At 35.2% G+C, this 11,476-nt stretch overlaps 1 protein-coding gene across 1 annotated transcript; it reads right to left on the minus strand.

Annotated features, from left to right (window-relative positions):
* Positions 1-6,002: 6,002 nt before the first annotated feature.
* On the minus strand, positions 6,003-7,376 carry LOC127287534 (uncharacterized). The gene is made up of 2 exons (XM_051314525.1): positions 7,235-7,376; positions 6,003-6,919 (listed from the first exon to the last, which is right to left on the minus strand). Exons 1-2 carry the CDS (start codon positions 7,374-7,376, stop codon positions 6,003-6,005), a joined length of 1,059 nt encoding a protein of 352 aa, XP_051170482.1.
* Positions 7,377-11,476: the final 4,100 nt, after the last annotated feature.

Here is an 11,476-nt window from a genome sequence, read left to right on the forward strand (position 1 = left end):
TTATTAAGTTGTAAGGTTGAGGTAAGGTTGTGGTAAGCTTACAAGGTAAGGCAAGTTATATTCAAATAATAATATTAATAATAAATAAATATTCAATAAAAAAATTTTTCTTTTGCCTTATTCTATTTTGGGAACCTATCATTTCGCAGAAAGTTTTGAAAACAAATTTGGGAGGAGTAGGATTCGAACCCGGGACCGAAGTATATACCTAACAACCTAACCAACTGAGCTAAACGGGGAACTGACAATGAGAAAAGTAATCTTACTTTTAAAGTGGAACCAAGAAGATAATCAACTCCTTAAAAGCAAGATTACTTTTCTCATTGTCAGTTCCCCGTTTAGCTCAGTTGGTTAGGTTGTTAGGTATATACTTCGGTCCCGGGTTCGAATCCTACTCCTCCCAAATTTGTTTTCAAAACTTTCTGCGAAATGATAGGTTCCCAAAATAGAATAAGGCAAAAGAAAAATTTTTTTATTGAATATTTATTTATTATTAATATTATTATTTGAATATAACTTGCCTTACCTTGTAAGCTTACCACAACCTTACCTCAACCTTACAACTTAATAATAACCTTACCACAGCCTTTACTCATAAGCTTACCTCGACCTTACCGTGTAAGCTTACCTCGACCCTACCATGTAAGCTTACCTCGACCTTACCGTGTAAGCTTACCTCGACCTTACCGTGTAAGCTTACCTCGACCCTACCATGTAAGCTTACCTCGACCCTACCATGTAAGCTTACTGTAAGGCGGACATTTTAGGTTTACTGTAAGTCTACTATGGGCTTACGATGTTACCTTACAAACCTTACATGTAAGCCTGCTGTAGGCCTGGTGTAAGATGTTGTGCTGTGTGGGTAATTCTTTAAAATTCAATCAAATCTATACTTTATATATATCAATCGATTCATCTTGACATAAAGAAGACGATTATATTATATATTACCTTAAATTTTTCGATTTAAAAATTTTTTCAATTAAAAAAAATTTTTTGGAAAAAAGACGATAAAATTTTTTTTTTGGGGTATTTTTAAAAATCCTCTCGTCATTTTTGAGAGATTAATGTGTTAAATAAGCCTACCAAATTTTATCCAAATCCATTAAAACCTGTTAAAGATATCGTGTTCACAAAAACGATCCACACACACATACACACACACATACATCCGGACAATTGATCATGATCTCATATAACATGTTTCTATATAGAGGAAAATTTGTTTTCACCATTTTTAAAAAGTTTATAAACGAAAGGACTACATAGCTTCCTCCACGAGGAAGCAAAAATGAAGTAAAACTAATTTTAGATCATAAATTTAGCAAAATACGCAATTTTAAATGCGTATTTTGTGCAGGTGTTCCACATAAAAAATTGTGATAGTTACGAACGGTTGCAACGGTCTTCTAAAAAAATAGACCAATCAATTAGCGAGGGCGGGATTGAACAACTTGAAAATAGGAATATGATTGGAAAAATTTCTTATGGAAAGGGAAAAGGAACTAAAATTAAGAGTGGAAAATTGACTATAAAAACATAATTTTATAAGGAAGGACAGCAGATTTTGGCGAGCAAATTAACGTGAATTTCGCAAAAGAATAAACTCGTAAAGTTCAAATTAAAACTTAATCTATAATTAATATTTGTCAAAAAGGATTATAAATTAAGAATATTTAAACTAAGTTTAAATAAAGCTTATTTAAACAAGACTCAATTCAATTCAATTGAATAAATTTTTGATTTTCTAATTAAAAATCAGTGTCTTATTTATTTAATAAAATAAACCTACCTAACTCAAGCAAGTGGATCCTTTCAAGGATCTAAATGATGAAAGAAACCTACGGTTGATAATTTGAAACGAACAAAATTCAAATATTATAAAGCTGAAATTTTTGGACAAACATTGTACATTTTGAACTTCGCTTTACTTTCCGTTTGGAAGTTTCGCGGTGTATTACAGCTCTTCTTGCTTTTAGTTGACTAGTAAAGAATGTTGCTGGTTGGCTGTGATACCCATAGAGATAATATAAATAGAGTAGACAAGGTATAGGCGGCTGCGTAAGAGGGAAGTGTCCTGACATAAACAGAATGGGTTGGAAAGAGAAGAAAGATTTAACACCAGTATCTGTCCTTCAATAAGCACCAGCGCAAGAGAGACACCTACTGGTGCTAAAATCGCGTTCTCTTTCTATCAAACGGACGCCTCTATACAGACCATCTCCACTCTATTTATATTATCTCTATGGTGATACCTCTTGGGAAAATGGAATTGGAAGGTTGGGTAGTTCAGGGACGTGTTACTCTTTGAAAGGCCCTGTTCTGCTTCTACTTTATTTGTGCATAATCTGAATTTTTGCTAATCAACATATATTTATTGTTTAGACAATTAGATTATGCGTTTATATAATATTTTTTCTTTTTTTCCCTTAAACCTAGAACAATTATTAACATGAACTCCGAGTCTCTCTAGAATATATAATCATAAATTTTAGTCTTCGTTAAATCTTCTCTTCAGATATCTGAATTACAGTATTTGTTCAATGTTTGCACATTTTAATTGTTTTGCACGTTTGGTAGCTCTGCTTACGCTCAGCAGTCTCCTTGCTTTCTTATAACAAAAAAAGGAAGTCTCATAAAAAAAACGAAAAAGAAAATGCTTAATATCTAACTCTGCTTACGCTCAGCAGTCTCCTTACTTCTTATAACAACAAAAATGGAAAAAAACAGAAAAGAAAACAAAAAAACAAAAATAAGAAGAAAAAAACAAAAATTAAGATTTTTTGTTTATTTGTTCATTTAGTTCTTTTGAAACTTAAGTACTATGTTTATCATAGCTTGTAACAGGATTTTAAATTGACGTAACTCTCCATGAAATTTTAATTATATTATTTTCAGGGGTAGTTAAAAATAATACGCCCCTGGAATGAACCCTTAGGCGCATGCGTCTCATCAAAGAAATTTGATGAGAAGCGGGCAGGCGACAGGGCCTAATTCTTAGGTCGTATGATCTGTCGTATATGTCGACGTATGTGTTGAATTTTCAATTGTGGCCACAAAGTGTGCAGAGAGAAATTTAATATTATAAACGCCAGAGTATTGAAATAAGAATTCGAAATAAAAGATCACAAAGGAAATTAATATAAACAAATAATTAAACAATGTCGACGAAAACTGTAAGTAGATTTCTCAAAATAAAATTATAATTAAATAAATGCTCTTTGTTTCTGGGTTCACCAAACATCACCCCCTCTGGGATTTAATTAAATTAAATTAATAGTAAAAATTAAAATAATAATTAAACATTATCTTTATTAAATGAATTTGTCGACCTTCTGTCGACTGGCGCCTAACAAATTTTAAAAGCCAAACAATTGAACCCACACAGTTTTGAACCCGACCGCGTGTGGTGTGGAATTTAATATTTTCATTGATAAATAAAATTCCTGTTTCAAGCTATTATGTGACCGTTGAATTAAATAATTATTCCCTCCCGATTGAGAAAGTTCCCGATTTCTTGCACAATTTCTAAATTGGGATGATAAATCAGCTGGTTCCATTGCACTTCAAATATGTCTCTAGATTTGAACTTCTTTTCAAAAAAATCCTTAAATTGCTCTCGGCCCTCCAAAAACAATTCGCATTCGTTCACATAATGACTGATCGAGCTCTGCTCAGCTCCTGGATACGATCCACTATGAAATGGATTATTATCCACGAAGTAGAACTAGCCATCCTTCTCTTAATTTCGCTCAACGATCTTAGAGAGTCTGTGCAAATAACTATCCCTCTATTTTTTAGCGACAAGGAGTATTTATGCGCCCCGTATATGGCGGTTAGCTCGGCTTGAATAGCCGACCTACAACCAATCAACCTAGTCCCCTGCCTGTAATTAATTTCTGGGATAAAGATACTTGTGGCTGCCCTACCTCTGACCTCAGAGAAAGATCCGTCTAGGAATGTGCCCTTTTTGGTTGATCAGTGCGTTCAACATCATCATCCATTGGAAAATCATCATTTGAATTGTCACTAAATGATTCATATATGCCTGTGCGAGTGGTCAAAGAGGACTCATTAGTCGTAACATCCATTATAAATTTTAATTTGAATAATAGTTAAGAAACTTTAAGAATTGTGTAACTATTTAGATAGTCTAAACATCAAAATTTATTTATTAGTAATATATAACATTAAAACTAGCCTACCCGAAATATTTTAGCAAGCCATCTGAGAAACTTCAAAAAAAAAAATTTATTTCTTAAAAAAACTTGTTTTTTCTCTTTTTCTTCCTTTTCCCCTCCTCCTTCTTCTTCTTTCTTCTTTTTTTCTTTTTTTTTCTTTTATTATCAAAGAGAAGTAAAAAAAGGAAAGAAAATTTTAGACAAAAATAATAATATCAGTAATACATAGTGTGGGGCAATATATTAAACAGATAAATGTTTTTAATTCAAAATATTTCAATTTATTTGAGCAATATTATTTCTAGCTCCTATTTTAATTGTATTTAAAATTTAAATTTGATATTATTTTGTTCTATATGTATAAAAGTTTGACAGGTTAGTACAAGGTCAATTTGTGTATAAGGTAATTGAATGGTTATATTTGAATAGTTGTGAGAAAAGAAAATTATAAGGAAAGCAAGCTGTAAATATATATTTTGTAGACGAAAATTAAATAAGTTGTTTTTATTGAAGATGCGAGAAATAACATTTGTTTACTGTGATACCTTATTATGTAGTGCAGATCGATAACAACTCTAGTTATAGTTTGAAACATTTTAAAATAACTGCCAGAAAGGATCCATAATTTATTTAATTATTTATTGAGCTATATGTAATCCAATGCAAGCCAAAATCAATCCCATCCATATATTACAAATCTTCACTTGCTGATATTATGCGTTAGTAAAACAATCCAAATTTTAACTTCATGTGTAATATTGCCACAACTTGTTCAACATATATTATCAAATATTGCCATTAATTATTGTCTTTAAGATAATCTTCACTGAATTTTAAAAACGTAAGAACTTTTATTATTTTAATAAAATTTAAAAGCGGGAAAAACAGTCCCGCAAACAAATATATAACAAAACACGTCTACGTCGTACAATAGTCACGACGCGAATCCTTACTAAGTCCCTGATCTCCTGGAACTGAAGTAAAACCCTCCCCCTTTTATTTACCCGATAGGGCTCAAAGTTAGTAAAATGTGCGTTAAAGTCTCCCATTAAAACCGTTTGTCCTTCTCCGGGTATTTTGTTAATTCGATCAAGTCATTTACTGTTATTTTTGCAGTGGGGGAAATATAGACTGAGATTATATATATTAGGCCCAGGGTAGATTATTTATACCTTTACTCCCACAGCCTCAAATTTTTCCTGACAAGATCCAGTGAGTTTTAGATTCTCATAGGTGAATGTGTTCCGAATTAACAAGAGCGTGCCCCCTCCTGTCGACTCCCTTTTGCGGTCATTTCGGGTTAAATTGTAGCCCTTAGCATTCCAATTGACAATCTTTTCGCTGAACTACGTTTCAGTTATTGATAATAGGTCGAAGTTCATTTGGTTAAACATTATCTCGATTTGTAGTTTTTTATTAATCAAGCTACGGGCGTTCCAAGTGGCACAATGAAATATTTCACTTTGTGTGTGCATTATTATTAATTTTAATCTATATTTTATCTCGGGGCATGTTAGACTGACTTAAAAATAAAAATGATATTAAAAAAATTTTTTTTCTCTTTTATTAAAAAGAGAAGAAAAAAAAAGAAAAAAAAGAAACTTTTAATTCATAAAGAAAAAAGAAAAAAAAAGAAATTTTCAATTCATAATCAAAATCAAAGAAATATCAAAATAAGATAGCAATCACATATCAAAAAGAAAAGAAAAATCCCGAAATCACAAGCTGAGAGTTAACAAAAGTGAAAGTAAAAGTACAGAGGACGGGGAGTGGGATGAGGAGAGAGTCGTCCCCGCCTCCCTATTTTCTTCCCAGACCAACTTAGAGTGTTTCATCTACTGTGTGAGCCTGCTCCGGTGGGTGTATGCATGAACCCCCACCCTTCTTCCCATCAGTGATCATGTGCTGCTCACCCGTGCCTACTTCCGGAAAAGAACCCACCCCCTCATGGGGTGTTGATTCCCTATCAGCCAGCAATAACGCTAAATTTTTTAGGTTCATTTCCTCCTGAGAGTCAGTATATGCTGTGCTTATATCTTCAAGAATTGTAGTTTCCTCTATTTGATTATTATCATCAACCCCACCGGGGTGTTGTGGTGTTCTCTTTGGGGACATAGGATGTTTGTTTTCTGATCCGTCCTGTTGCATAGAATTTTCTATCCTATCCCCTACAGGTTTGGGACTCGCTACTTGGCATATAATACCCTGACGGGACAGAATCTCGATAGCCTCATCTTTCAATACGTTTTTTAAATACCTCTCCTTCATTACCTCGAATTTAAATCTAAAAACAGGGCATATACTTGATGAGGATATGACGTTCCCTGAGCAATTTATACAGAAATTTCCCCTTCTTGGGTCATCACACTCCTCGCTGCCATGCCTTTCCCCACAAAACTCGCAGCTGGGGCGAGTCGCCCGGCACTGAGTGGTCACATGCCCAAACACCTGACACCTGAAACATCTTTTCCGGATAGGTATCGTGGGTGTAATGAAATGGGCCACGCCGTAGATGAAGAGTTTTCTCGGTATTCTTTTGGCTTTGAATTTCAGATCAATTATATTCATTGGATGTTTATCGTTCCTCTGCACTCTTCTCTTTGCGTGGATCAAGTTTTCCTTGGTTGATGTGTCCATTTGCTGTACCAGTTCCGTAACAGAATGCTCTGCATCAGCCCTTATGAACCCCTTTTTATGATTGAGCCCATCCGGAATATAAGTCCCATATCCCTCTTTCCCTAAAATTTCCGAAATCAACAAGTAATTCTCGTCTTCAATTTCTTCGCAAAATATTTTAATTTGATTTCGGCAGCTTATATAAATCTCCCTTTCTCCACCGATAAACTCGGCGAAAAATTTTCCGATAGCGATTGGATCCTTTCTGCCTAGATTCATGTTTGGGATTGTGGATTCCAATATGACTAAGTACGGTGAATCAAGAGAACGATCATATGTAGGGATGTAATCTACTGAGCCTAATTCTGCTTTGCAGTTTTGCCGTTACTTTTTTAAACGTTCCACTGAGGAATCTCCATCACCGTTTTTTATCTTACCTGGTTGAGGAGATTTATCTGGAGGAGTCCCTCTAGCAGCTCGAGACCTGGACCTTGATCTGCCTAGAACAGCCGACCGAGAACTAGTACTACTTTCCCTAGAGGAATCGCGACTATTATTGTCCTTTATTTTATCACTCATGATTATTTTTAAACCTTGTGCCAAATTTGTATCGTTATAGTTTAAGTCTGAAATTCAATTTAAGGATAGATAAACAAAAAAAGAAAACAACAGGATATTACTTATTATTACACTCTAAATATTATTTTCAATTTCAGGATTCCCTCGGCCAACCTGATCAACCAATTCTCACTCATCACTCAGTCTCATGTCCCTTTGAGAAATTATTCAATCTTAATTAAGCCCATTATGTTTCATTAATATAATTCTAATACTATTAATTTTAGTTTCTAATCTAGTCTTCCCTTATTTATTCTAATTAACCTCTATTTTGATTCAATATAGCAGTCCGAATTGGCAATTATTATTTCATTTATCATTTCTCGATTCCCCTTCTACACAATTAAATAGAAAAAGAAAAAAAAAATATATATAAATTTTTCTCTATAAGCATGCTCATAAGTTTAAAAAAACAGCGCCAAAAACCAAAAGGAAACAAGGAGTATTTATCGGAATATTAAAAAGTTTAAAATAGAGGATTATTGTGCAAAAGCCATTCTCAAGCAAGCAGTATCGTGTTTGTTTTGATTTGTTTTGATGACTGTTTCCCTTTTTTCGCTTTGTAGTTATGCCCTTGAGGTTGATTTCAATAGTGTGTTTTACTCACTTAGATTAAAGTTAGGATGGCTTCGAAACTGAATTCGTTTGAGAAATTGAAATTTCCAATTTTTCTTTCCCTCTTCGCCAATTGCATTGAATTGGTCCTTTTCAACAATTTCACTTATTGTTAGTCACATGTCAGCCGGCACTTTCGAATTGTACTTATAGGTAATTAGTTAGTTAAGGTAAATTTGAAACAGTTCACTACTGAGTTTAAATTAAAGAATAAATTTTCTATTTTCCTTTTACATTTATCCGGTTACATCAAATTGTATTGTTTCATCAGTTCAACTTTGTCACTAGTTAACCAGAATTTCTTTGAAAGTAATTACTCTTAACGCATTATCCTGTCTTGGTGCAAATTTTATTTTTACACCAGAACCGTACCGTATACTCCGAATGCTTGATTCGGACTCCAACGTGAGAATTATTGCATGTATTTCTAACGAAGGTATTCTATTGGAAGATACCAGCTCATGTCATTTGTATTCAAATTAAGTGAAGTTAAGTTTGTAATGATCTGTATTTTTAACTTGCCAAAGGATCTGCTCGCCGGATGGAGTCCGGGTACATAAGTTAGGCTTAGTTTGAGATTTTAACTATAGATGGCGTAAGGCGTCATCTATATTGCTAATTGTTAATTTAATTGGAATAGGAGCTCTCGTGATTTCGCAAGGAAAGGTTAAGTCAATAATGAAACATAGATTTAAACCTTCGTAAGAAAATATATTTTAAACAAAATAAAAATCAAATAAAAAAGAATAATTAACAAATAAATATAATATCTTTGCAGCTATATAAAACTAGTAAAAAGAATAATCAAAATGTCTCTATATAATGCAAAATAAATATAATTATGAGAAGCTATCTAGAGAATGACTAGCCAAGCTAGTCCTTCCGCTCGCTCGAAACATTCTCCGCCTTGCTCGGAGCGGTTCTGAAAAGAAACAAATTCGGAACGGTTACAATAGCGAACACGCGCCACGAAGACGATGGTCAGGATGACCGATATTAAAATGCGCGGGTAACTTCTAGAATATTACCCTCTAGTTACGTCGCGGACGATGACTAGGGTCGTGCACGCTAGGTCGATTTTCAAATAAATCGGAGAGAAGCTAGATATGGGATTCGTTTCCCATATTCTTGCCCGACACGAAACTAGTGCAAGATAATTTTCTCCACGAGTCTCCTCCACCCGAGAAGCACCTCGAGATGGGGAATCGTCGTGGAGCATCGTCTTGACCAAGAGAGAAGCACCTCTACTTGGCCAGGACGGTCTGGTGTGGTGTGTATGCGTGTGAAGACCTGGTGCACCAGATTTCCACGGAAGCACCCATAGGAAATCCGGTTTACCAGGGGAAAGAAGGGAATACCCTGGTCTCTCGCAGAAGCATCTACAGAGCGACCAAGAGTATTCGGGGTCAGGATGTGGAAAGCGGGCGAAGGGTGTTACCTTGTTCGCAGAAGCACCTACAGAACAGATACAACACCTTCTAGGAAGAGCTGGTGAACTAGGGGTCGCAGAAGCACCTACAGGCCTCCGGTTCACCAGGTGAAAGAAAGGAAAGAGAAGGCAGGAAAATAGATCGAGGCAGAGAGAGAGGTGAGTTCGCCGTCGCTTGGCCCGAGAAGCACCTCGAGGCCGGTTGTCGGCGAACTGAAGATTTGGAGACGTGCAGTCAGGTATATTGAACGGCGAGGAGAGAAAGATGTGGCGCGCGCGGTAAAGCGCGTTCCACACTTAAAGCGCGTTCCACACTTTGGTAGATTGATGGATTTGGTAGATGGAGAAGAGGGGGCACGTGTGTCGTGTCGGACGCCCGAAAAGTTTAAGTGTGGAACGCGCTTAAGGGGAGAGCGTCGACGGCGCGGCAAGCGTGCGCGTTCGTTACTCTCTACTCAGCTGGCTGCGAGAGAGCTGACTAGAGTATATCTATATGATATACTATGTAAATTTGAATTTGATTTTACGCGAACAGTTTTTATGATTTAGAAAGAAATACTTTTTTTTACATCCCCCCTACTTAGAAAGCGAATTTTAATGAGCGTCTAGGGGAGAATAAAAAAAATTAATAAGAGAAAAATATTTCTTTCTATCACTCTTTTTTTTAAATAAATAAAAAAAAATATATAAAATTTTCTTCCTAGCTAGTAGTACCACATACATAGTTTTCCTCGCATGACGAATATGTCCGTTTGAAAGATCCAAGCGGAGAGTCCATTTCCCGCCTTTGAAGGGAATACGATATCTGGTGACGCCAATAGGTATGCGACACCAAGGTCCACTAGGAAGTTTTGCGACGGTGAAGGGCAAATGGGCGAGAAAGCTACACAGCGTTAGAGGGTTTTCTTTACTATTGACTAACTTTTCAGGCACTACCACATTATTATTAGTATCAAGATTAACTATACTGGAACATTTTTGGATTATTTTAACAGGAGTATTAATAATTTCAGTTTTCGAGATTGATGGTTTGGTGAGTTTTTTGTCTTCTTTAGGGGGTGGCAGTTTCTTTGCTTTTGGGGTTTTCATTTGTTTAACTATTTTTGCTTTAGCCATTTCTGTCATTGCTGACAGTTTTAATACTGCTTTTTAACTGGGGTTTTAATTCGATTCACTCTAACAATAGGCATTTTAGACTTAATAATTTTCTTTTTGAGATTTTTCACTTTTTCTTCTTTTATCCTCTCTTCCTCCTTCATACAAATCTCTATTAGCGTTGACTCAAAATCGTCTTTCTTAGGTGGCAATTCTTTTAGCGGGAAGTTGGCACGAGGGGGGTTTTGGGGCAGGAGCAAACACTTTAGTTTTCTCATAGTTTCTGCCCGAAATCGGTTGCATGGGGGCCACTGCACTATATTTCACGGAACTATCCGGCAAATTATTATTGTTGGAACGAAAAAAGTTTTGGTAATTAATATCGAACTCCGGAATTTCTAAATTTAAATTCGCCATGTCGAGCGCGTCCCTTCTTATTTTGGCGCGTTCAAGGCAAGCCTGTTGTTTAGCGTTTTCCATTACTAATGACTTTGAGGTACTAAGGGTGATTCTCGGAATTTTATCTGTATTTATATCGGAGGTCTTTGACACCATTATTGGGGGGAATCAATGTTATTGGTTGAATTGTCATCGATGAAACCTTTTAAATCCTTTAAATGCACGTGTCGAAATATTTTCCCTTTATCGCTAATTAAATCGTAAATTACTGGAGAAATTTTCTTTTTTATAATAAAAGGACCACTAAATTTTTCCAATAATTTTGCATTTTTCTTTTCTGATTTTTTAGATAAATGAAAGTTTCTTTTGAGCACTTTTTTCCCTAAAACCGGATTCCATACACGTTTACGCAGATTATATTGTTTTTGTTGAATATTAAAATTTTTAGCTAAATTAATTCTAACTAATTCAATTGCATCCTGCAATTTTTCTATTCTTAATGTAGCCGGTTGACGTGTGCTTC

The sequence above is a fragment of the Leptopilina boulardi genome, unplaced genomic scaffold, assembly GCF_019393585.1.
Source record: "Leptopilina boulardi isolate dan_hultmark-lab unplaced genomic scaffold, ZJU_Lbou_2.1 LbouV2_371, whole genome shotgun sequence".
NCBI classification, from domain to species: Eukaryota; Metazoa; Arthropoda; class Insecta; order Hymenoptera; family Figitidae; genus Leptopilina; species Leptopilina boulardi.